Here is a 24,899-nt window from a genome sequence, read left to right on the forward strand (position 1 = left end):
TCCGACTTGGTGCAAAGACCTATTTTGACATAATAAAGAAGAGCCGCGGAATTGATTTATCACCCCTTGCAGACCGATGATCAGCAATGCCAATACATCGCGAACTTTACTACACCGAGACTTATCGTTAATGCACATAGTAATATGATCTCGATAGATAGCATAGAACCATATGGAAGGCAATCTTGTGCTCATCAGACGTTAGTATAGATCACGCCTCATACAATTTTGGGTCCCACAATCACTTCAAAGACTAACGAGTGGCGTCATTGGCAAAGCAAGGGATGTGTGGCAATCATTCATCATGAGGTGAATATTTGGCAATCAGGATACAACCAGACTATGCAGATCATCGAACAGTTGTAACCTGGATGCCATAGACAGTGCCATTCCAAGCTCTAAGCATACCGAGGAGAAGGAAAACAGCTTGGTGATCACATTTTCTGCTTCGTGGATTCGGGTTTGCTTTTGGATCAGCTTTCACTCGTAGTGGATTTCTCGGGCTTTGTTGCAAATACATTTATGGATAATGTGCAGAGCAAAATATGGAAGATATTGTCTCAGTCGGCAATGCCTTCAGGAGAACACCTTAGCCTTCAGTGAATCAGGATCCGCACTGTGTAACCAGAGCCGATAACGTAAGTTTTCCTGCTCTCCTAGCAGGTTGCATTGTACGCCGTGTAACTTTTAAGCCAATACAAATTCCATCTGCTACAACCAGTTACTACATCAGGAATGCTGCAGTTGCCGAGAGTTATCTCGTACACTTGGCCCAAATTACTGATGGCTTGCCCTCTTCATATGCCTTGACTGGAGCATAACATCTTTAAGTTTTGATCATAGGACCCTTAGCATTGTATGATGTTAAGACAGGCCCTCTAGGGCAGAAGTAAGCAAAACAAGGTACAAGAATACAGTAAAAGTATATTTTGTACATGGATTTTAGATAAGAAGTAAGGGTAGTGATGCTCCTGTCCAGAAGAGGATGCCACAATGGTGGTGTATATAAGTTGAAATCGACGGTCCGTTGCCTGGCTAAGATACGGCCTGATCTTATAAATGCTGACAACGCCGAAGGCCCACGAGATTCGGAAGTCATAGTATTGACTGGAAGCCCATAACGCCTTATGACGATGTCGCAAACAATGCCACAAGGTTGGGAAATTCCGGTCTCCCAAAAGGCATATATTTCCAAGTCACATGGTGAACGTAAGTCGGAAGCTACCGTTGAGAGGGTGTTCGGCTAAATCGGTTTAGGTCTTGAACTTGCCACAATTGATGTCCCCAAGTACCGTGTGGATGAGATATTGGTCAAAGTTCAGTTTTCAGGCGTTTGTCATACCGACTTTCACGCGTGGAAAGGTCTGTAGTCTCTTTAATTCCGCAATACATTGCTGACGAGCTATAGGACACTGGCCTGTGAAGCCAAAAGACAACCTCGTTGGTAGGTTGATTGGATGATCTCTTCTGATCCACATTGTATGTGTAGCTTACCTTATCCAAAGGCGGCCACGAGGGGGTTGGCATAGTCGTGGCTCATGGCAAGGATGTCAGGGATATCTCCATCGGTGACAAAGTCGGCATACAGGTGTGTATGCCACAAAGATATTTACCCAGTAGGTGTATGCTCACAAATTGCTACAGTGGGTGAATAGGACCTGCGAAGTCTGTGGCTTCTGCTCTCGTGGTTCCCAACCACTATGTCCACATATCCAGCTTTCTGGATATACCGTCGATGGAACCTTCCAGCAGTATTGTGTGTGCAAAGCAGAGAACGCAGTCCGCATACCATCTGGCATGCCCCTCGACCAAGCTGCTCCAGTATGTACCAGTACAGAGATGCTTCCTTCACCATCTTGCTGTTGACGATCTAACTTGGCTACGAAGATATTGTGCGCTGGTCTCACGGTGTACAAAGCACTCAAAGAGTGCAAGCTCGAGCAAGGAGAGTTAGTTGGTATGTATGTCTTTATTTTAGATAATAATCTCTTAACCTAACTCCTCCTAGCAATTGCAGGAGCAGGTGGAGGTCTTGGTACATTAGCGTGCCAGTTTGCAAAGGCATGCGGGTACCGCGTTCTGGCAATTTCAGCAGGCGAATCCAAGAGGAAAATGTGCGTCGAGAAATTGGGCGCCGACTACTTTGTCGACTACAAATCTTCATCAGACCTAATCGAAGAGATCAAAGAAGTTACTCAAGGGGGGCCCAACGCAGTAATCGTCGTCAGCTCAACGACAAAGCCATTTGACGACGCTATTCACGTTCGTATTTCTATTTAAAGCCTTCTAGTGCAAGACCTAATCCAGAACAAATACAGTACGTCAAGACAATGGGAACCATTGTTGCCGTCGGCTTGCCACCAGGCTGCATGAACGCAGACATATTTACGATCGTCCTTCGAAATATCACTATAAAAGGGAGTTACGTGGGTAATCGCCACGAGACAGAAGCAGCACTGGAAATTGCCTGCCGTTCAGGAATCATTCCGTCTTACAATGTTCTTGATGTACACGAGCTGCCGAAGGTGTATGAGCGTATGGAGACTGGTATGAAATCCGTTCGTTCAGGCGAGAATATGCTAAATCTATTCAGGAGAAATGGAAGGACGGGCCGTTCTTCGAATCGCAGACGATAAAGTACAATCTACTCCTGTCAGACTAACTGCACAATTGGAACCGCGGTTCTGTCCTGAACAGTTTACTGTGGGCACCAGACTAGCCTACCGATTGGAGGAGCTGGGAGTCACGGACTACTTTGCAGTACCTGGTATGTCAGAGGGTGCCAAGCCAGAGGCGCATGCTAACGTCAATAGGCGACTTCAACTTGGGCTTACTTGACGAGTTACTGAAAAATGGATCCATACGCATGATCGGATGCTGTACAGAGTTGAACGCCGGATATGCTGCAGATGGCTACGCTCGAACTTCGCCCGGTAAAGTCGCAGTTGTATTCGTAACATTTATGGTTGGAGGTCTTTCTTTAATCAATGCCATTGCTGGTGCATACTCAGAAGGCCTGAGAGTAGTGGTCATATCCGGCTGTCCACCGCAAAAAGCGTTCGAAGACAAGCAACTGGTCCATCATACACTAGGCACAAATGACAAAGACCAAGCTTTGCAAATGTTCGACCAAGTCACGGCACTGTCTGTACGTCTCTCAAGCTCGCAAAATCCTGCGGAGGCTCTCGATAGTGCGATCACCAACTGTTTGAACGCATCACGTCCGGTGTACATCGAGATACCTACAGATGTTGCCCAGGCGCCTTGCACACCCCCTGGACCTCTGCCCATCAATGGTCCTGAATTATTCGAGATGGACCGCGCCCTCAATGCCGTTGACGCGGTTACTAATTGCTGGAACGGGGCGAAACAGCCTATTTTACTGGTTGGGGCCCATGTGCGCCAAACTGTTCTCCCTCACGTGTTGGTCTCCCTCATCGATAAACTCGGTTGCCCGGTCCTGGTCCAACCAGACGGCAAGTCTCTTGTCCCTGAAGACCATCCTCAGTTTTTGGGAACTTTTTGGTCCACTGCAAGCGATCACAAAAGTGAAAAGGTTTTCATGAATTCTGATTTATGGGTTATGGTTGGGTGTCGTTGGACTGACTACCACACCTTGGGCTGTCTCAATATTCGAGAAGAATCGCATCGTATCCTCGACCTCCAGGACGGATCTGTCACTATTCCATGTGATGAGAGTTACACAGATATACCGCTCAATGAGTTGATAAAACTTATCGCCCAGTCTAATATCCAACACAAAGGTACTGTGCAACTCAACGGGATAATCCCAACTGTCAAAGTCAAACGAGCAACTATAGATACCTCAAAGCTCTCGCTGTCCACCATCCTCGGTGGCATTCAAGAGGTGATAGGACCCGAACATTCCGTCTTCGCTGATACCGGTGATAGCTGGTTCAATGGGCAAATGATCAAGTTGCCCTGGGGCGCCGATTATCAGATGCAGATGGTGTATGGTTCTATCGGGTGGAGCCTTCCGGCCACTCTTGGTTATCAACTCGGCCGGCCAAATCAACGAGTCATCTTGATGATCGGAGACGGTAGCTTTCGCATGACGGTCCAGGAATTGAGCACCATGATTAGCCTTAGGCTCAATCCCATCATCTTTGTTTTCAATAATCTAGGATACGCAATAGAGGTGAGTTCAGGTGAGAAACATTCATAACAGAAAATGGTTGTCTTACTATTTCTAGACTGCAATCCATGATGGACCTTACAACTATTACTCGAACTGGAATTATACCTCATTGGCGAATAGCCTCTGCAGCACTTTTCATGCCATCTACGATAACCCATACGTCGACCACAAACTCACGGAAACTTGTTCAGACCCTCCGATGTTTTCAGCGCAGATCAAAACCACTACAGACTTATTGATAGCCCTAAGACGTGCTGAGCATGAACCCAAGAAGCTTGCCTTCTTGGAGTGCTGCATCGATCCCAGCGACATCAGCTCCTCACTTCAACGCTTTGGCTTGGCTGTTGGCACGAGGGGCAAAGAGGCCTAATATTGCGACACTAAGGACAGTCCATATTTGCCATAGTTCTCTTCTACGACATTGGAATATGTATGCACGTCTTTCGGCTAGTTTTCGCTGTTGGCATATCAAATTTAAGATTGACAATGATTCGACAATATTTACAGAATTTTCTAGGGTAGATGACGCAAACTGCAGAGCTATACATAGCACAGATATATAAACACTCACGACAGAATGACCGCAGAATAACAATATCATTCTTCATTGGATATCTTTATATTAGTTACTATATTTATATTCCATCTTGTCTGATTAAAAACAGGTGCAAGAGTTGTAGGGAACTATAAATATATATAATAAGAAATTATATCTAGAAAACGATTCACAGGAAAGAAGTTAAGAGATCAAGAAATTCGAAAAAAGCTAGAAGAAAGATATTCATACTTTTCTGCTACATCTTAATCTAGAGAGTAGTAAAGTCGTATAAGTAAATGATTCTTTGCCTTATTATAATAATATTTCTTTCAAGTATGAAAGGATATGGTAGTATATAACTGAATTAATGGGTCTCATATTACTTCGTTATTCTTATGAATATAATTACAATTGCGCTAGTCTTAGTATGAGAAATAATTGGTCTTATCAATTTCAGGACCATATGCCACGTGATGATGAGCAGCTAATGTCATCACGTGGCTTTTCTGTGGATGCTGTTTCTTATCTGATCAATGGCATTGATAAGGATCTCCGCGTGGAACTTCTGCTTTGGGCTAACATGACTTCATAAATCTGGGCATCAATTCTCATTACTTAATTCGTCTCCAGTTATTGAAATGGTTTTGTTATTATAGATGTCCGTAAATATTGCAATTATTTTTGGGATAGTATTCACACTCTCGGACGAATAAACTGTTGTTTTGGTTCAGTCAGACTAGTTAATTCGATCGAAATATATACTATCTAGGACTACTGATAGGATTCTAAGGAAAATTGGAACGGACTTACCAGTAGTGACAGTCACTCAAAGCTACATGAAACACCATATTTTCTCACTAGAACTCCCCCTCCATACCCATCTGCTAAGGATAGTGGAATAATATCCAAAGAGGAGAGAATCGAGCGGTTATTGGCGGGCAGCGGCGCTCCCACCGGACCGGGTATCGGAGAATCGGCGAGTCGGAGAAAAGGGTCACGGGCGGGGTAACCTTGATAAGTTGATAAGAACCGCGGTTCGTAACGGAGTTCTTTGCTCTTCTCCATCTGCCACGATTTCAACATGCCTTCCATCAAAGTCGCTGAATATCTCTTCCGTCGGCTCAAAGACCTGGGCGTAGCTTCCGTCCACGGTGTACCCGGTGATTTTAACCTCACTTTGCTCGACTATGTGGAGCCGGCCGGTTTGCGATGGGTCGGTAACGCGAACGAGCTAAACGCCGCCTACGCCGCCGACGGGTACGCCCGAATCAAAGGCATTGGCGCCGTTGTCACCACTTTCGGTGTCGGGGAGCTATCTGCTGTCAATGCGATCGCAGGAGCCTACACTGAACGGGCGCCTGTCGTGCACATTGTGGGAACACCAGCTCGGGACTTGCAGGAGGGACGCAAATTAGTCCATCATACATTCAACGATGGCGAATATGGGCGCTTCGCTAAGATCTACGAACATTTGACTATCGCCCAGGCCAGCTTGCGGGATCCACGCACCGCTCCAGCACAAATTGATGAAGTACTACGACTGTGCCTCCTTCATAGCCGACCGGTCTATATCGAGGTGCCAATGGATATGGTGCACCAGTATGTGTCAGATGAAAGACTCGCGCTCGCCGTCAGCACGCCCGAGCCTGTTCCTTCCCAGACCCAAGATGATGTCGTGGCAAGAATTCTGGAACGCATCTATGGAGCAAAGCAACCGATTATTCTCGTCGATGGAGAAATCAGACCGATAGGCATTGTGGATGAGGTGCAGAAGATCATCAATGCTACAAACTTCCCGACGTGGACCACCAATTTCGGGAAAGGTTTGGTAGATGACACACGGCCAAACTTCCATGGAATCTACCGCGGCAACTACGACCCGACTGAAGTACAAGACTTCTACAATGGAGCAGACCTGGTGTTGTGTTTTGGGCCACACTTCAGCTCCACCAATTCCTACTTCTACCAGATCATCCCTAAGCCCGACGTTGCTATTCTGTTCACTGATAACGAAGTCAAATTTGGCACGGAGATCATACGGGACATTCCTGCCAAGCTCACCACATCCCGTATAATTCAGAATATCGACCTTAACCGAATCCATCGCTATGAACCTTATCCTAACCTTCCCCGTGATAAACTCGCCTCATTCTCCGAAGTGGAAGGAGACAAACCCATTTCTCAGGATAAGCTGTGGCGAGTGTTTGCGAACTTCCTTCGTCCAGGCGACATCTTACTGGGAGAGACAGGCACGGCAGGATATGGTGTCCGTGAGATGGCATTGCCTAAGCACACCCGCCTCTTCGCACCCGTGACTTGGCTGTCCATCGGATACATGCTACCAGGAGCTCAGGGTGCTGCACTCGCGCAGGAGGAGCTGATGGCATCAAACAAGTACCACGGCATCAAAGATGCACGCACAGTCCTTCTCATTGGCGATGGTAGTTTCCAGATGACCGCACAGGAACTGTCCACAATCATTCGACTGAAGCTGAATGTCGTGGTCTTCCTTATCAACAACGACGGATACACTATTGAGCGGTGCATCCACGGTCGGAAGCAGGGATACAACGACGTGTCGCGTTGGAGATATCTACAAGCTCCTAGCTTCTTCGGAGCTAGCGAAGATACTTTTACAGCATCAGTTGAAACTTGGAAAGAGCTACAGGATGTTCTTTCGAATGATGTTGTCAGCAATGGGAAGGAGCTTCGTATGGTTGAGATAATGCTAGATCGGGAGGATGCTCCTATCGGACCTTTGTCGATTCTTATCGATCAGCAAAGACAGACCGGTGCATAGGTAGAGTGATACACGAAGAGTAATACAGGGAGAAATACTTAAACTATTTTGGCAGTGATAATTGAAGAGGACTGTATCTAATCTTATTACTGCGTCAATACACATAAACTTGCTCACCATGCTATCACAATTCATGTCCAGAATCTTCACTCAATGCCATTAGATACCCTGTAGCCCCCAAGACTCCATACCCACCCTCATATCTCACACCCACCAACCACACATCATATCATCCTCCCTACCCAGGCAACTCCGCCACCTCCCAAGTAGCCGGCAACTCCGCCACATTCCAATTCGTCGGCAGCTCCGATATCTCATTCCCAACCGCGACCAACTCGACCCACTCCTGCTCATGTCCCGGAGCCTCCACAATACCACACCCCGCCGTCGGCAGCTCCGCCTTCCCAAACACACCCCAGGACGTATCTTCCTCACCCTCCGATGATGCCGGCTGATCAGCAGATCTCTTCCGTTTCCGCCAAAACATAACGCCAGCAATCAAAGCACCCGCAACAACCAGAAGCACGATTGGGGCCGCTATCCACGCCAATGGGCTCCTGAAATGCTCTTCAGGATGTGGTCCCGTTCCTTCTGTGGCAGATGCAGTAGGGTCTGCAACCGCTGTAGGCACAGCAACCGATCTATCCAACTTCTCTAATCCAGCTGTAATGGGAATAGACATATAGGTCAGAGCCGAGACCGTCCTCAAATAAGTAGACGTATAAGAGAACGTGGAGGCGTCAGAGGACTCCCAAGCATAGTCTGTAGTTGTACAGGAAGCGTTAAAGGAGGCTGTAATGTCGCATCGAACCACGTACGTATGGATCGCATATTGAACTACCAGTGACGTGGGGGACTTCAGACGATGGGTTAAGGGAGTGACTGAGTCGACGCTCGTGAGAGTGAGTTCTGCAGTTGACGGGCCATTCGTTGCTGATACTGGCACTGTGATGAGACAGTTGCCGAGCTTGCTGCTTTGGCAGTTGAAGATGGCGGTGGTTTGGTTGGTTGTGCCGTTCACGTTGAGGATGCTGGCGCCTAGGTTGTCGAGATGGGTGGTGTTGCTGGTGCGGAGGATGATGAAGTAGGTTGTTGTTGTTGCTGAAGATGATGACGATGATGATACCGTTGATAGTAGTAAAGAAGGCCTAGTCATGGTCGTTGGTGGGATGTCTGTGGTAGAGTTCATTGTTGACTTCAGTAGACGTGGTGCCAGTGTTGTCCGTGTTATCGCCAGGCTAGTCGCTAGTGAGGTCAAAGAAGAGTCGATGGTTGAGTTGGCCAAGCATAGGGCTAGAGAGATGGCCACTAGGGCGAGATAGAACTTGTAAACACGCATCATGGTATATTACTTTCTCTTCCAAAGAGTGGTGTTGCAAAGTGCGAACTGAAAATTCTAAGATACAATTTGAGATATGTAGAGAAGATCGGGGAATGGGCTTCACACGGTCCTTTTATAGTTTTAGAATTGAGTTGATTATTCACTTCAACTACATGCATCAGTACGCACAGCCGTTAATACGGAGCTGTCACTCCAATTATGCGTTCATCAGGATGCGCAATTGTTAATACGGACCCGCCGTCACTTCTATGCACCTGGGATGAATGGATGATACGGTACCGTGTTAACCTGGAGACTCAATTCACACAACTGCTGTGATTATGTCTCTAGCAAGAAGGAGCGAGTCGCAGTAGTCAAGGAGGGATGCATGGAGTCATGGCAACCTGGAAGCCATAAAGCGTTCAAGCTTAGCCAGACAACCATCCCCAGTCGCAAGATAGGAGCAGGCAGGGACATCCTCAACATGTTGATACAGCGCAGATAGCTTCCAGAACTGCCTCTCACAGTCTGGACACTCATAATGCCAGCCTCCATCTGTTTCAACGATATATTTCCTGCTTTGGTAACACTCCCCCGCTAAATCATCAATCGTCTCTTCCGAAACCCCCGACTGACAGGCCCCTGATTCCAGATGAATTAGCATCCCGGAGAATGACTTGAAGCTATGATAACAGCCATAGCATTCCACGTCCTTGGGTTGGTGCTTCTGCCGGTGCTGGAAAGACAACTATCAGAAAGTTTCACACAACCACGATAATGTTTGTCAGCTTACCATTCTTAAGTTGTTTTCATTGCCGAAATATCTGTCGCAGCTATCGCAATAATAGTGGACAGAGATATCATGGCTTAGGATATCCTCAGCAGACTTGAGGAAGATATTGCATTCAAGACAAGCATAATGATCATCCACCAGATGGTTTCGAAGATCGTCATCGGTTTCAAAGTCTATTGGTTCGCGACAGGAACGACAAACATTATGTCTCTTGGATGCTCGGATGTGTGCATTCTTCGAGTCTTCTGAGACAAATACCCGACGACATCTCTCACACCATTCATGTCGTGTGGTTGCTCTGCAGTGGGCAAAAAGCGCACCTTCAGTCCTGAACCATCTGTCGCAGATAGTACAGATGTAGTCTTCACCATCGTAGTCGAGGTATGGTCCCAAGTCGCCCATGTCGCTGATCTGTGATAGTCTAAGTGAGTAGTATAAGTCTGCAAAGTGATAGTGAGTAGTTTGTAGAGATACAACAGTTGGATGAAGAAGTAAAGAATTTAAACCTGTGGTGGATTCACGGCGGCTAATTCCGGACCTGTGAATCCTCAACACCTTCGAGACGCCGGGAATACCCCCTTAATGTGCACCCAAAGCTATATATGGAACAATTCCCCCTCAGCCGGCGCTTAATTACTCTGTGCAGACATGTGCGGCGGCTAAATCATAGGTTGGGAGTGCTGCACTGACTGTTTCCAAGAGTTCACAGGGGCAACTAGCCCTTCCATTGATATTGTGATGAGTTGGATAAAGCTAGACTAAGCCTTCCATTAACAGGTTTGGCGCTGTGATGGCCAAATTTGTGAATTACTGGACATGACTAGTATGTACGGCTGTAATCTCACTTGCACTCAGGGAGGAACTCATACAAGTGGAACACTGTTAAATTCAGCAATTCTATCTATCTCGGACTCTGCCTACTATGAGCCATAATATGCTTCAGTCTGATTGCTATTCAGATGTATGGTAAGCCTATCACACAGCACTACTGCATAAGCATTACCTTTGTATAATATGCATATATCAGCACCCAAAGACTAGGCAGAATGTACAAAAGTGACATCAGGATATGCCGCGGATGACCCACTCAGTAGATCCGATGTGCGTCTATAAGCAAAATACTGCAAGGCAGCAACCATATATGACACAACCACATTCTTAGCCCGCAAAGCGCCAATCGTGCCAAGATAAGTTTCCTGAGCAATTTCCTTCAGTTCATCAGAGATACTCAGAGAATCCACCAGTACCGGTAAGTCGGAAAAGGAATAGTGCTTAGACTGTGCGAGTCGTAGCTCCAATCTCCATCCTCGTAGGTTCGACCAGAATGTTCCCCAGCTAGGATCTGTTTCCGCAGTGTGGTTCGCGTTACTGAACATTAGGAACGGGCTGGACAGTCCTTTCTCAAGGACGGATCCCCAGAAAGTACCATCTAAATTGATGCCTCCGACGAATCGGTTGTCAACGAACATTGTCTGCGCGGCTGTCGCTCCGCCGAGGGAATGACCGGTGATTGATACTCGGTCGAGAGAGAGTAGGTCTGGATTTTTCAGTGACAAGGGGAATATTTCATTGACTGCCGTCTCATTGCGAGTCTGGTTGTAAACAAAGATCATGTCTTGGACCCGAACGTTCATTGCCCAAGTGAATTGTGCATCTGTTGTAGTGTTTTCGAGGATACCAATCACCGTACTACCATCGGGAAATTCCACGATGTTGGCATCATACAGATGATCGACGGAGATGACTGCAAATCCGTGACTGGAAATGTCTTGAAGCAGCGAGGTGTACATCAATCTTGATACTCCCAGAGCGGGCGAGAAGAGCACTATTGGGTAACTTTCGTTGACAGTTGGGGAGAGTGGCTGCTGCTGTGTCTGGAGGCGAAAGGATTCGAACGTTCCTGCAGGTAGTCCAAAAGATTGGAAAGTCTCATCTTCATATGCTGCTGTTGCATTTGGCATGTAGGATTCAGAGAGCACACTCCCGCAGTTGAAGGGTGTAAAGGTCGTGACCATGAGGGCACGTTTCCCCCCTTTTGGGTTGAATGGATTGGTTCGAGACCAGTCGACTAGTTCGCTGGCCTTCAGCGTGACGTCGCATGGTCCAGTGCCTGGAGGAAGAGGAACGGTTGCTGCTTGGCCGAGACCGAGAAGCAAAAGGCCGGTGCATAGGATGGCAGGAACCATTTTAGCTGCTTTTGACGATATAGATAGATAACAACAGATGAGCCTGGAGTGAAATCGTCATGTTGAATAGCAGCCAAAGGCCTGTATTTATAGTTGCGATGTTGCAGATACCCGCTGATGATAGATCTCTGCTTTCGGTATCTCAATGCTTGGTTTGCCCCGTTGTGGAGCACAAAGGGAACCCGTGGTGGATGATTGGCGTGTGATGCTTTTGCCCGATGGAGGTTCTTTGACCTCATGGCAGCTTAGAGGGGACTTTTATTGGTCATAGCCTTGAGCTATATCATCATGCATTTGCTCATTTGTAATGTACTGTAACATAAGAGATGGATCATGTACCTGCTAACCACTTGGTAGTATATCACTGACTAGTATAATCTTAAAGAAACTGACTGAGGTTGAATGGGGCAGTATGAGACACCAGCCAGCTATGGCTCCGTAAGTAACGAAGAAAGACTAGCAATAAGCATCTCGCTTGATTCTAGTGGAACATCACTAGCATATGCGGCATTTCAGTGAATCAAAATGGGACGCCTAACGGATGCCCGTGACAGATTCCTCCAGTGTACATCATCATTGGCACAGCAAGAGGGAACAAATCCCTCACTGAGCGACAATATCCTTATCTCCAACAGGCAATTCAAGCCGCTTCTGAATATGCCATCCCCTGACGATCTGATAAACGCCATACATGCAGCGTCCTAGGGCTCAAAACACTTTGACAGAGACGAACAGCCAGCATATCATCAAAATTGCTCCACCCGAACCTAACCACATATATCTAAGATGCATGAGATACTGTCACCATAATTCCCAACTATAGTCTTTCTTCCATCTGCAAACTCAATACATGAGTGTATGCGCGAATTATTGTTCTGGGAATGAGATCGGTTGAATGCCCGATCCAAGCTGACCCGACTTATCCGAGCGCTACCCCAGGTTGTACTAGCTTTGCGGTGGCCATTGAAATCTACAGATGTGGTAACCCACAAGAACTGTGCTGTGGCATAGGCAAGATCTCGGCTCTGGCACCATGCTTATTCTTTATGAGAGATTTACATCCAAGGGTGACGTACACGAAGCCCTTATCTTCAAGGTTTCTTGTTTATCGGGCTATTCCGATGTCGACTGACAATTTCCCAGTCGAATTGGAAGCTAAGATCACACTGAATCTATCACACGCATAGAGAAAAATACTCGACAGTTTCATCTCATTCTCTGCTTATCGTTACATTATCATGTCAACCCGTCTCACTGACCCTCCGCATACTTAGGCACCTCCTCGCCCTCACGCCAAAAATACTTTGCGCCCGGATGCGACTCAGGCAATCTCGTCTGTCCCTTCTGCTCCGTCATATTCTCGCGCATCGTGCCGCCCTTGACTGCATAATCCGTGTGGAAGATCCCGCGTGCCTGCAACTCCGGCACGAGATACTGGATAATGTCATCAAACGTCTCAGGGATGCTGGCATAGCTGAGATTAAACCCATCCACATCAGCAACCTCCACCCATCTCTCCAACTCATCCGCGACTGTCTTCGGTCCACCGATAATCTTGCATCCATTGCCACCCATAATCAAATAATCCGCAATGGTCTTCTTGTTCCACTTCTTCCCCTCCATCCCCGGCACCGTACTGGCCCAGTGATTAACCATACTCCGCACCGCTGGCTGCTCCACGAATCGGAAATCCTGTTCATCATCGTATGTCGACAAATCATACCCAGACCAGCCTCCAAACAGCGCCAACGCGCCCTCGCGATCGCCATACCTCGCATACTCCTCGAACTTGGCATGCGCAGCCTCATCCGTCTCCGCCACAATGACCAACACACCCGCGACAATCTTGATCCCAGCGGGATCGCGTCCCAGCGCCTTCGCCTGCTCCCGCACACTAGCAACACTCGGCCTGACCAACTCCGGCGTCTGTCCATTCAAAAAGATCGCCTCGGCATGCTTCGCCGCGAACGCCTTACCCGCCGACGAGGTACCCGCCTGCAACAAGAACGGAGTCCTCTGCGGACTCGGCTCACACAGATGCGGCCCGGGGACATTGAAGTACTTCCCCTTGTGATGAATCTGTCTCACAGCCTTAGGGTCCGCATACCCCTTCACCCCATCGCGATCCTCCCCCTTATACACAGCCCCATCGCGCCATGACCCCTCCCACAACTTATACGTCACATCGAGATACTCATCCGCAATGCGATACCGCTCATCATGCTCAATCTGGGTATTCAATCCGAAGTTCCGTGCCGCAGACTCCAAGTACGACGTGACGATGTTCCATCCCACCCGACCGTTGGATAAATGGTCAACAGTAGAGAAGCGTCTCGCCATGGCGTACGGCGCATCATATGTCGTCGACGCAGTCACACCGAACGCAATCGTCTCGGTAGCAGCCGCCATAGCGGGGATACTGTACAGCGGATCATTGATAGGGAACTGCGCGCCCGCAGGAATAGTCGGGTCGAGGTTCGCGGGACCTTTGTAGACGTCGTAGCCGCCGAGGACGTCGGCGAAGAAGATAGCGTGGAATTTGGCCGCCTCGAGCTTTTGTGCCACCCGGATCCAGCTCTGTAGGGAGGTGTACTTGTGGCCTTGGTCTTTGGGGTAGCGGTGCAGGCCTGGGTTCAGGTGTGATGGCGATTGCATCGCGAAGGCATTGAGGATGAGTTGTTTTTTCTCGGCGGAGCCCATGTTGCAATACTTGATGAGTTAATCAGGATAGTCGATCTTGAGTGAGGGAACTGTAAAAAAAATATTGATAGTATTTATTCCAGTGTCGAGGCCAGGGCGTGAGTTTATAAAGCGTCGTCGCACAGTGGGTATCTCGTATGTGTATTGTGCAACTTGCACTAATTTCTCCCGTGTCAGTATAGCCCGTGATAACAATGCCCCTCAGTTGTAGTACTCGGACGAGAAGGTATGCGAGTGGCTGTGATTTGCGGGTTGTATGCAAGGCCAAGTGGAAGACGTGCGATTGCCGCGTGATTGCGCCAGATGCGGTGGTGATGGTGCCAACTGTGGTAGTCTCGGAAGTGAGGGGAAGGAGGGGTAGAGGTGCTGTGTAACTGCGGTTGTAGCTGTTAGTCAGTATCTGATAAGGATATTGTGTGATAATGGGTTTGACTTGGGATTCAGTTACGATCTTGTTGGTTTTGTGGTCAGTAGAGTTGTTCGGGATGGTAATTTTGTAGGGTTGGAGATGCTGCCGGTGCACATAGGAGATATTCCACAATCGTTTTCATCCGTCTAAATCATTTTATTGCATATGTAGCATGATAATATCCATTCTATGTACAACTGAAAGAGAGGAATTTTGTTGAAAGAACAGCCATTTACTCCGCCATATCAACAACTATCCTCTTCCCCGACACACTTCCCTTGCGCAACACCTCCAACGACTCATTGATGCTCCCTAGCCCGCCTTCATGTCGAACGACCTCCGGCAGCTGCAACGCTCCTGTCTCGAGCAATCCCTCCAACCAAGAGACCATCTGCTCTCCCACGGTCGGCGATGTGTGGAACAGCTTGATCGGAACAGTGTGATATACCAATGCCTCGTTTCTTTCCTTTGGAAGACCGGTCAACCCTAGTAAATGGGAATGGGATCCGTCCTCACGGATAGTATGGTCGAGTGTGCGCTGTAGTAGTGTCGCCGTCTCTGCCCCGACAATGTCAACAGCATACCGCAGCTTACCCCCGGTGACTCCGCGTATGATATATACGGCTCGTTCCGTATCTTGTCGGTCAACAAGAACATCTGCACCGAGTTGATGAAGTCGCGAGCCGTGGCGGGCGATATCTGCTACACAGATGACGTGGAGTCCTGCAAGCTTGGCGAGTTGGAGGGTGATGTATCCAGTTGTAGTGGATGCTATGACAGTCAGCGATAATCTGAATAAGTAAGGGGCAACTTACCTCCCCAAATAGCAATCCAGTCACCCTTCCTGAGACGCTCCGGTACCGCACTTGATGAAAAGCATTCCCCACGAATATCGGCGGGTATATCGTTGATATCAAGCTGAGCGACCGTATCCTGCAAATTCGGACCCGGGGCCTGGGCGCACCCCCTAAAGTCAAGACCAAGCGATACACCAAGAGCTAGGACAGAAGCGACAAAGGCAACACCGAGCGAGGCAGAAGCGTGGATGCAGGAGTTCGATGGTATACGTGCAGCGTTGAAGTGGGTAGCGACGGCGTATTCTTGAAAGGCAGCTTTCCGAATATCACGATAGTCTGTCGATGGAACCAGCACCTTATCGCCGACACGAACCCGACTATTCTCATTGTTGACCCGAACCACTTCACCTGCGAGATCCCGACCGTTGATCCATGGTAGACTGGGAAGGCCGAAGTTGAAGGCTCTGATGGTGTTAGCTGAGAAGTGTCGTTTCTGCGGTACACTTACGGGCCCTTCCAATCGACAGGGTTTAACCCAACTGCTTGAATCTGTCGATGTTAGTCAAGCCACGAGAAGCCACGATAGGATATTCAGTACCTTAACTAAGATCTCGTCCTTGTGAGAGATCTCCGGGATGGCATGATCAGTCACCAGGGTATATTGTTCCCCCGCAGCATGTAGAAGCAGTGCACGTTGAGTCGTCTTGGCTGGTATGATCGAAGCAGTGGGTGCCGATTGGGTAGTATAAGTAGGGTCTGTTCGCTGCTCCAAGACCAACTCCCGGTGGTACACCGTGGTGTACTTTTCCTCAACCGATGCAGGGAGGGTATAAGTTGATATCGTGGTCATTATTGCAGTTCAGTGATACTGTTCAGTTTGCTTCAGACGACTGAATGTGAGGTCACTTGGGCAGTTATAGATATGCATACCTACCCGGCCGAGAAATAACCACCAGTGAGAGGGGTCTCTCGGACACGGGCCAGCAGATCCTTGATCAAGATAAGAGCCGTGGCAATCGTGCATTGCGCGCCATATGCCGGTTGGATTCGCGATCACTTGGCGGTTCAGGGCAGTTGCTGCATTGCGCCGGGCGGGGTCGGGATGGCGTGATAAAGTTTTGTACCGATGGCATCATCAAACTGTTCGAATACCACATTATGGTAACCAGGAGGGAGGTTTAAAAGAATAGAAGCATGCCAAAAAAATGAGACTTGGTCGTGGGGCTTCTATATTTGTGTCGTGGTGATGTACGGACTTGCAAGGGGATCGCGGAAGCCCTGAGTGCTCAACGTACATACCCCTGACTGGGATCGGCGAATCAGAACCTGCGCTGGCATCAACTTCATCAGAAATGATGTGATACGGAGACAAGGAACAGCGACCGGTACCATTTTTTGGAGCAACATCGTCGCTGGGTTGGACACAGTAGGCGAGGTCGAGTGGAGGCAGGACAAGAATATTTGATGTCTCCAAGTTCCTTGTGATCGATCGTAAATGAATCACCGTAAATGCAGAGTAATGGTAGAAAGCCATTGACATACCCAGCATCTGATATCCCGTGAGACCTACACGCCATGTCACCCTTGCTGGCTATCAGCAGGCCCTTTATCAACACACAAGCTGCGGTCGGAATGACGTGCCTGCCAGTAATCGGCCATGATTTCCAAGCAATGTCAGCGTCTGCTCAGCGAGGTTGCCTTTATGAAGGTAACTCGCCTGACTGATAGCTGGTCGGGTTTAATCTCATATTGCACAATTCATGATGGCGTACGGTGAACGACAACCTCTATTGAGCGTACCTGGCGACTCTTCGGATGACGTGCCCAGTGATGTCCTGCCAACCACAGGACAGCGAAAACATCTTACCTGGATCAGCGCATACATCCTGGTAGTCTCGCGAGTTATTGGGAGCGGCATCTTCGCAACACCCGGTACCATCGTCAAATCTGCCGGCAGTGTCGGCTTATCACTATTGATATGGGCAGTCGGGACCGTTCTGGCAGCCTGCGCGCTGGCCGTGTCGATGGAATATGGCTGTATGCTGCCGCGATCAGGAGGAGAAAAGGTAGTTCCACTGTCCCTGATGTAGACCAAGCTAAGTCTATCTAGGTATACCTGGAGTATACCTATCCGCGTCCTCGGTTTCTTGCGTCGACCCTGATCGCAGTGCAGGCAGTTGTTCTGGGTTTTACGGCCAGCAACTGCATCGTATTCGCCAAGTATACGTTCTTCGCTTTTAATGTGGTGCCCACGGAGCTCCAGCACAAAGCCCTAGCGGTGGGGTTGATGACTGCTGTCACAATCATTCATGGCTGCTTTCTTCGCACTGGCATCTGGATTCAGAACGCATTCGGCTGGGTGAAGATATTCCTCATTGGTGCCATTTCCCTGACCGGTATTTGGGTGATCTTGCTTCGCCCTCACGGTGACCCTGACGCTCTCACCCCTGAACCGACCAGCGTGTTCTCGTGGGACACATTGTGGGAGGATTCCAACTGGAGTTGGAACTTGCTGTCCACGTCCTTGTTCAAGGTGTTCTACTCATACGCGGGATTGAACAACGTGAATAACGTTCTGGGCGAGGTGAAGAATCCGATCCGGACGATCAAAACGGTATGTCCGGCGGCGCTTCTCACCGCTGGTGCTTTGTACTTTCTTGCCAATATTTCGTACTTCCTCGTCGTGCCGCTGGAAGATATCAAGAACAGCGGAGAATTAGTCGCTGGTCTGCTCTTCGAGCGGCTGTTTGGCAGCCACATCGGACGGACACTATTTCCCCTGGCCATCGCTCTTTCCGCTGCTGGCAATGTCATGGTAGTTACTTACGCCTTGGTAAGTCTCTATGATATGTCAGTGAATGAGGCTAATGAATAGGCCCGCGTAAACCAAGAGATCGCCCGACAGGGGTTCCTTCCCTGGTCTCGAGTTTTGTCGTCCTCAAAGCCATTCGGTGCTCCCCTTGGCGGCCTCATCGTGCACTATATACCTTCTCTGCTGGTCATCGCCCTTCCACCCCAAGGAGACGTGTACAACTTCATTCTCGATGTTGAAGGCTACCCAGGACAGGTCTTCAGTCTCGCAGTTACAGTGGGTCTCCTGCTGCTGCGATACCGCGAACCGTCTCTCCCACGGCCCTTCAAGGCCTGGCTACCAGCAGTATGGCTACGAGTCGTAGTTTGCGTCGCTTTACTCTCTGCGCCATTTTTCCCTCCAGCAGACGGGAAGAGCGATGTTAATTTCTTCTACGCGACATATGCGATCGTGGGAATGGGAGTGTACGTATACCCCTGCCGTCAATGAGCATGACTAACAAGAACAGTATCATCTTCGGAATTTTCTACTGGTACATCTGGACAGTTCTACTCCCACGCTGGGGCGGATATAAACTGGAAGAGGAAGATGAGGTGCTGGATGACGGGACCAAGATTACCAAGCTTGCGCGTTCGTATACTTGATCGGATCGTAGATCCTGATTAGAAATCAAGCCACAAAGACAGTTTCCAACATATTAATAATTTGTAACATCACATGCGACCTTGCATGTCATGCCAGAAGTACTGGAATAGATGATTGGATTTATCAGCGCCAGACGCAGTATCTTGCTCGGATGGCGTGCTTCTGACAAATGCGGATAAACCATATATATAACTGCCCCGGATCTGCACCGGATATCTCTACAATACATTCAGACATCAACATCAACCCTATTCAATCAAATTACTAGCGACGATCTAGCTACTTAGGATACAATGGCCTCCGCAGCAGTTCAAACTCCCACCGGAGACGCCTCCACCGTCCCCTCCAAACCCACTCCCTCCTCCACCTCCGGCCCTCACCACGCCCACACCACCCTCAACTTCCTCAGAGAACTTCCCGATGGCTCCCACCTGGCCCCAACCTACGTAGGCGTCCCAAGCAGCTACGACCGACCCAGCATATCCATCCCAGTGACCATCAACGACGTGAGCGGCCACGAACTCGACTATACGCTGGACGGCAACGGCTTCCAATTCTACTACCACACCAGTGCCGAGAAGGACTTTCTCGACGACGAAAAGATCAAGCGAGAATATTACCCCGAAACCGAGCAACTCTTGAAAGACGCGTACGTCCATCCCCATCCCTTATACCTCACATTTCCACTCCTAACCAGCCATCAGAACCAACGCCTCCCGCATCTTCATCTTCGACCACACCATCCGCCGTCCCCAACCAGCCAACACACCGAGCTCCCAACTCCGCGGCCCCGTGAACCGCGTACACATCGACCAATCCTACCGCGCCGCCAAAGACCGCGTAGAATACCATCTCCCGGAGGACGCTCCCCGACTGCTTCGTGGCCGATACCAGATTATTAATGTGTGGCGACCCATCAAGACCGTGAGACGCGATCCACTAGCAGTAGCGGACGCCCATACCGTCCCGGATAGCGATCTCGTTCCGACGAAGCTAATCTACCCCAACCGCGAGGGCGAGACATGTGCGGTCAAGCCGAACCCCGAGGTCAAGTGGTATTATCGGTATAGACAGGGTCCGGAGCTGGTGACGTTGATTAAGTGCTTTGATTCGAAGACGGATGGGCGGGCGAGACGCGTGCCGCATAGTGCGTTTGAGTTGCCGGGGACGGAGGGGGAGGAGGGGAGGGAGAGTATTGAGGTTAGGGCGTTGGTGTTTCATGAGGATGATGTTACTACTACTGTGTAAGTGGTTAGGGTTGATGTTATACTAGGTCTTATCGATAAGGATGGATAGATAGCATGGATAATGATGGGAGAATGGCAGGACATATTACCTACTAACTACTTAGCGTACTAGTTCACTTAAGTACTAGCTCCACAAAGTAATACATGCAAGCAGTGACATATATTGCGCGATCACCTACCTACTAAACAACATCGATAAATCTATCTAATCATGTCCTCCCCACGCACACTAAAATGCCGTGCTCGAGCACGTAATCACCCCCTCAAACTGCAACATCCACGACAGTCTCGACCGACACCTCACCCCAATACCCAATGTCAGTGGTTGGATTGCGCTCCTTGCTGTCATGTCATGCAAGGATCACGGATACTTACCGAGATCGGGGAGTACTATCTATGCCGTGTAGTAGTGTTGGTATCGGAGGGTATATATACTAACTATACCCTTGCATGTACCCTAATTTTCCCTCTGGGAGTTTTCTACTAGATTGTATCTATACTAATAACTAGTGGACATTTGAGCAAAATGTCACTCGAAAAACAACCATCCCTAACGGATGAGGAAGTTCAAGATACACCATCCTCTACCCCCTTCGAGCCGAGTCGGGATCACAAAGGTACATCAATACAACCACTTCTTCCCCCCTCCCCATACCGACTACTAACACTATGAATATAATAGTAAAATGGTACCGCTCAACAACCTACAACGCCCTCGTCCTCGGCCTCTGCAACTTCCTCGCGCCGGGAATCTGGACAGCAATGAACAGTCTCGGCGGCGGTGGTTCCGAAAGTCCCTACCTCGTTGACGCGGCAAACGCCCTCACCTTCGGACTAATGGTATTCTCCTGTTTCTTCGGGAGCGTCGTCGTCCGTCTCGTCGGAATAAAATGGACGCTCATCCTCGGCACAATCGGGTACGCGCCGTACGCAGCAGGACTGTACACACACAACCGATTCGGAACGGACTGGCTAGTTCTCTTCGGCGCAGCGGTATGTGGACTATCAGCGGGGATATTCTGGATGGCGGAGAGTGCGATCGCGCTATCCTACCCGGAGCCAGAGAACCAAGGCCGGTTCTTAGGACTCTGGTTGAGTTTCCGCGTCGGGGGCCAGATCCTCGGCGGGGCGATTAATCTGGGACTAAACGTGCATCGGAATACAGCGGGGAGTGTGAGTTATGCTGTCTTCGGGGTGTTTATTGCCTTGCAGGCGTTGGGGCCGGTGGCGGGGTTGTTGTTGACGGAGCCCGGGAAGGTGATGAGACGGGATGGGATGCAGGTGAAGTTACGGATTGCGCATAGCGCGTGGTATGAGGTGAAGGCGATGACGCGGTTGTTTTTGCGGAAGGAGTTCCTCTGTATCGTGCCGTTGATTGCGCAGGCGACGTATACGGAGGCGGTGATGTTCACGTATTTGGATTTGTGGTTTAGTGTGCGGGTAAGGGCGTTGGGGAGTTTCTTGTCGGGCGTGTTGGCGCTGGTGTGTGGGAATGTGTTGGGGGCGTTTTTGGATAGTACGAGGCGGTTTGGGTTGAAGACGAGGAGTCGGGGGGCGTTTTTTGTGGTGTTGGGGTTGCAGGGTGGGTGGTGGGTTTGGGCGACGGTGGTCACAACGCAGTATACCAACGAGGGGAGGAGTGGGATTGATTGGGTGGATGAGGGGTTTGCGAAGGGGTTTGTGTTGTATTTGATGTGGGTTGCTGGGTTTCAGCTGAATTATATGTTTTTGTGAGTATCCCTGGGGTGAGAGTTGGGTGCTGTGCTAACTGGGATAGGTACTTTGTGGTGGGCAATTTGGCGGCCGATGAGGAGGAGGTGGTGCGGATTAGTGCGTTGTTACGCGGGATGGAGTCGGCGGTGCAGGCTGTTTCGGTAAGTGCAATACTTTTGATAGACGTGTTGTGGATGGTGCTGATGAGTGTAGTATGGGTTGAGCAGTGTCGGTATCATGGCTTCTGTGGGTGGGACTTATCTCAACTTTGGCCTCTGGGGCATCTCGCTGCTGCCGGCGTGGCTGGTTATTCGCCAGTTTGGTGTCAGTCTGGAAGATCGCAAGGTGGCGAGGGATTATGGACGTGATTGATAGATATAAGGATTATAGATCATAGAGTATGTTCAGTAAGCTATCTACATAGATGCAATATTCACAAATTGAATAAACCGCCCTTGCGTTTTCCACCTGGATAGACCACCATCGCGGAAAGAAACAGACCAACTGTGATTCCCAGCGCCGTCTGCACCATACTCAGCGCCAACCCTCCCAGTGACTCTTGTGTTTTGGTTGTGGTGGAATCCGAAACGGTATCGTTCTTCACTGCTTCTGCATATGCCAGACCAGAAATGATCGATCCACTACTGGCCAGACCAGACGAAACCAGCGTCCACATGCCCGGCACAATGGCCGCCGCAGCGTGTCCGTGCCACACCCGACTATATAGGTTGGCACACAATCCGATCGTGAACGCCCCAATCGTACTGCCGAACCGACTGTCCAAGTGGTTGGCGGTAAAGTAGTAGGTTGTGTAGCCTGCAACGCCCATGAAGGACATGATCGGCAGCTGCTTCCATTTGGCCTGGTTGAGGATGGCGGCAAAGGCGCAGTAAACAGCCACAAACACAAATTCCTGCACGTATACGCTGCCGTAGATATTGGTATCTCGTGAAGGGCAGGTTGTCGCCGTGGTCGCATTATCGTCCATGAGCCCGTAGATCGTCAGACCGACTGTCACGCCGTATCCGAGGAAAAGCGAATAGATAATAGTATAGACCAATCGGATGGACCCTGCCACGATCTGATGCGATTGCAATTCCAGACTGCTACACAGCACGGAGTATCCTGGAAGGATCAGTGCAATGGATGATTCTGCCAGGGCGGAGAAACAGAAAATAGGCTCGCCGTTGGAGTAGTAAATGCTGCCAAATGCACGAGCCAAGAACGACGTAAGCATAGCCACGGTCACTTCGAACACGTTCGAGTACAGCGCCGATCGTGGAGCCAGCACATACTGCAATATTCCGAGCAGACAGCCCAGGACGAAGATGATGGGCATGTCGACCGGGCGCGCGCTGAACGCCCACGGACCCACCGCCACACTCGCGAAACCGGACAGCAAGACCAACAACCATGCCTGATGAATCCGGCTCTTTCGCGTAAGAAGATCGTCCATCACCGGGAGAGCCTCATCGGGCGACAATCTGCCATGGAGGACATTTTTGTAGCAGTTGTGAATGTCCCCGAGTCGGCCAAGATCCAATCCATGGCTTGTCCGGACCAGCTTGACCTCCGCAGTACGGGTAAGGGGATCGTCAAATGAGATAATCATGCAGCCGGGAATGTACATGAATTGACCGTTCACGCGCAATCGGTAGGCCGTCATCTGCATGTATTCTTCGAGACGATGCGTCGGAGCGCCAAACTTCATCAGTGCGCGACACAGCTGGATCATATAGCGCTGGCGTGTGAGAAGCGAGCCAATCTTTTGTGTCAACAGCTCCTCCTTCATTTTCCTCCGCCCTTCTTTGTCGTTTGTTGGATCCTCATCGTACCACTTCTTCTTCCGACGTTTCCGCAGATCAGTAGGTAACGGCGCCAGTCCGTCTTCTGTCGATGCTGGGATAGCACCATCGTCATGAATTTCCTCCGGATTATGTCCCATCTGATGACTGAGTAAATGCCAGAGCACACCTCCGACCAGGTTCTCATCATTGCTGTTGGTCCGCGACGGCGTCTCACCCAAGCCCAGGTTCTTGACGAGATTATTGGCATCAGAACCCAGCACCGACTGCAGCTTAGAGGCGTAGGCAGCATCCTCAAGTTCCTCCTCGGCGAGCATCTCTCTCATCTCGATATCCTCTTGAAATCCGTAGTCTTCCGGATGCCAGGCCGAGTCCAGTCCATCACCGCCGTCAGGATCACGACCGAGTTTTTCAGCGAGTTGTGAAGTGCCATCGCGGATGGCCTTGAAGAGCACGCCCCACTGGTTACCCCCCGCGGGCGGAGGAGGATTTTCGCGGGTCAACGGGCGTTCGTCATTGTTGGTCGATCGGTTACCCAGCCGGTCGTCGTCACTGGAGGGGTCGGTGTCGCGTCGTGGAGGACCCAGATGGGTTTTGGATTCGTCAACTGGGCTGGACATGCTGAGCCGTAGGCATACTAATGACAATAATCACGAGAGGATCCTGAAAATGTTGTCTCAGTTTTCTGAAGTGTTCCTGGGTGTGCCTGAACTGTCGGAAAGCGTACCACGGAACGGGCACTTACATGCTGTGGCAAGGGAAAAGGAAGCGGCCGAATGACAAGTAACGGCGGTGCAGAAGTTGGCACGACTTGGGCCGGGGAAAAGTGAATAAAAATTGGCGGGAAGAGCAAGAAGAAAAGAATTCCGACTAAAGGGGTGTGTTGACCCACTAGAAAAGAGGAGAAGCGCCGAGCAAATGATGTTATCCCCGGCCAGATGCTGATCCCTCTACCGATTGGGAGGGGTTCGACG

The 24,899-nt window shown here is 49.7% G+C and overlaps 11 protein-coding genes across 11 annotated transcripts; 5 read left to right on the forward strand and 6 right to left on the reverse strand.

The window, feature by feature from the left end:
- Positions 1–1,145: 1,145 nt before the first annotated feature.
- BO79DRAFT_253271 (pyruvate decarboxylase) lies at positions 1,146–4,529 on the forward strand (the record flags this gene model as incomplete). Its single annotated transcript, XM_025685986.1, has 11 exons — positions 1,146–1,209; positions 1,258–1,362; positions 1,409–1,444; positions 1,506–1,588; positions 1,645–1,821; positions 1,888–1,957; positions 2,009–2,262; positions 2,319–2,547; positions 2,594–2,767; positions 2,814–4,159; positions 4,215–4,529. The coding sequence occupies 11 exons, from the start codon at positions 1,146–1,148 to the stop codon at positions 4,527–4,529; spliced, it is 2,853 nt and encodes a 950-aa protein (XP_025541326.1).
- A 1,242-nt stretch (positions 4,530–5,771) lies between these two features.
- Positions 5,772–7,591, forward strand: BO79DRAFT_208324 (alpha-keto acid decarboxylase family protein). The gene has a single exon (XM_025682372.1). It carries the CDS (start codon positions 5,779–5,781, stop codon positions 7,495–7,497), a length of 1,719 nt encoding a protein of 572 aa, XP_025541327.1. The 5' UTR covers positions 5,772–5,778; the 3' UTR covers positions 7,498–7,591.
- Positions 7,592–7,735: 144 nt separating this feature from the next.
- On the reverse strand, positions 7,736–8,653 carry BO79DRAFT_143666 (uncharacterized protein; the record flags this gene model as incomplete). The annotated part of the gene is made up of 1 exon (XM_025678338.1): positions 7,736–8,653. The coding sequence occupies one exon, from the start codon at positions 8,651–8,653 to the stop codon at positions 7,736–7,738; it is 918 nt and encodes a 305-aa protein (XP_025541328.1).
- Positions 8,654–9,212: 559 nt separating this feature from the next.
- Positions 9,213–10,064, reverse strand: BO79DRAFT_262154 (putative C2H2 finger domain protein; the record flags this gene model as incomplete). The annotated part of the gene is made up of 2 exons (XM_025686559.1): positions 9,612–10,064; positions 9,213–9,554 (listed from the first exon to the last, which is right to left on the reverse strand). The coding sequence occupies exons 1-2, from the start codon at positions 10,011–10,013 to the stop codon at positions 9,213–9,215; spliced, it is 744 nt and encodes a 247-aa protein (XP_025541329.1). The 5' UTR covers positions 10,014–10,064.
- A 584-nt stretch (positions 10,065–10,648) lies between these two features.
- Positions 10,649–11,797, reverse strand: BO79DRAFT_192083 (PAF acetylhydrolase family protein; the record flags this gene model as incomplete). The annotated part of the gene is made up of 1 exon (XM_025680870.1): positions 10,649–11,797. The coding sequence occupies one exon, from the start codon at positions 11,795–11,797 to the stop codon at positions 10,649–10,651; it is 1,149 nt and encodes a 382-aa protein (XP_025541330.1).
- A 1,213-nt stretch (positions 11,798–13,010) lies between these two features.
- Positions 13,011–14,544, reverse strand: BO79DRAFT_170344 (LLM class flavin-dependent oxidoreductase). The gene has a single exon (XM_025679525.1). The coding sequence runs from the start codon at positions 14,495–14,497 to the stop codon at positions 13,049–13,051; it is 1,449 nt and encodes a 482-aa protein (XP_025541331.1). The 5' UTR covers positions 14,498–14,544; the 3' UTR covers positions 13,011–13,048.
- Positions 14,545–15,138: 594 nt separating this feature from the next.
- BO79DRAFT_262162 (zinc-binding alcohol dehydrogenase family protein) lies at positions 15,139–16,553 on the reverse strand (the record flags this gene model as incomplete). The annotated part of the gene is made up of 4 exons (XM_025686560.1): positions 15,139–15,677; positions 15,722–16,167; positions 16,212–16,252; positions 16,302–16,553. 4 exons carry the CDS (start codon positions 16,551–16,553, stop codon positions 15,139–15,141), a joined length of 1,278 nt encoding a protein of 425 aa, XP_025541332.1.
- A 913-nt stretch (positions 16,554–17,466) lies between these two features.
- On the forward strand, positions 17,467–19,159 carry BO79DRAFT_216076 (putative methionine permease; the record flags this gene model as incomplete). Its single annotated transcript, XM_025683297.1, has 4 exons — positions 17,467–17,769; positions 17,814–18,536; positions 18,579–18,979; positions 19,024–19,159. The coding sequence occupies 4 exons, from the start codon at positions 17,467–17,469 to the stop codon at positions 19,157–19,159; spliced, it is 1,563 nt and encodes a 520-aa protein (XP_025541333.1).
- A 294-nt stretch (positions 19,160–19,453) lies between these two features.
- On the forward strand, positions 19,454–20,408 carry BO79DRAFT_262163 (uncharacterized protein; the record flags this gene model as incomplete). The annotated part of the gene is made up of 2 exons (XM_025686561.1): positions 19,454–19,809; positions 19,865–20,408. 2 exons carry the CDS (start codon positions 19,454–19,456, stop codon positions 20,406–20,408), a joined length of 900 nt encoding a protein of 299 aa, XP_025541334.1.
- A 525-nt stretch (positions 20,409–20,933) lies between these two features.
- On the forward strand, positions 20,934–22,492 carry BO79DRAFT_143324 (DUF895 domain membrane protein; the record flags this gene model as incomplete). Its single annotated transcript, XM_025678314.1, has 4 exons — positions 20,934–21,024; positions 21,090–22,137; positions 22,185–22,281; positions 22,334–22,492. 4 exons carry the CDS (start codon positions 20,934–20,936, stop codon positions 22,490–22,492), a joined length of 1,395 nt encoding a protein of 464 aa, XP_025541335.1.
- Positions 22,493–22,553: 61 nt separating this feature from the next.
- On the reverse strand, positions 22,554–24,752 carry BO79DRAFT_244401 (threonine/serine exporter family protein; the record flags this gene model as incomplete). Its single annotated transcript, XM_025685364.1, has 2 exons — positions 24,671–24,752; positions 22,554–24,588 (listed from the first exon to the last, which is right to left on the reverse strand). The coding sequence occupies exon 2, from the start codon at positions 24,543–24,545 to the stop codon at positions 22,554–22,556; it is 1,992 nt and encodes a 663-aa protein (XP_025541336.1). The 5' UTR covers positions 24,546–24,588; positions 24,671–24,752.
- Between the last annotated feature and the right edge of the window lie 147 nt (positions 24,753–24,899).

Source organism: Aspergillus costaricaensis (assembly GCF_003184835.1).
Source record: "Aspergillus costaricaensis CBS 115574 unplaced genomic scaffold BO79scaffold_10, whole genome shotgun sequence".
NCBI lineage: Eukaryota > Fungi > Ascomycota > Eurotiomycetes > Eurotiales > Aspergillaceae > Aspergillus > Aspergillus costaricensis.

Bases quoted from the DNA above. Each gene is read 5' to 3' on its own strand.
- BO79DRAFT_170344 (XM_025679525.1), bottom strand. From the start codon at position 14,497: ATGGGCTCCGCCGAGAAAAAACAACTCATCCTCAATGCCTTCGCGATG.
- BO79DRAFT_208324 (XM_025682372.1), top strand. From the start codon at position 5,779: ATGCCTTCCATCAAAGTCGCTGAATATCTCTTCCGTCGGCTCAAAGAC.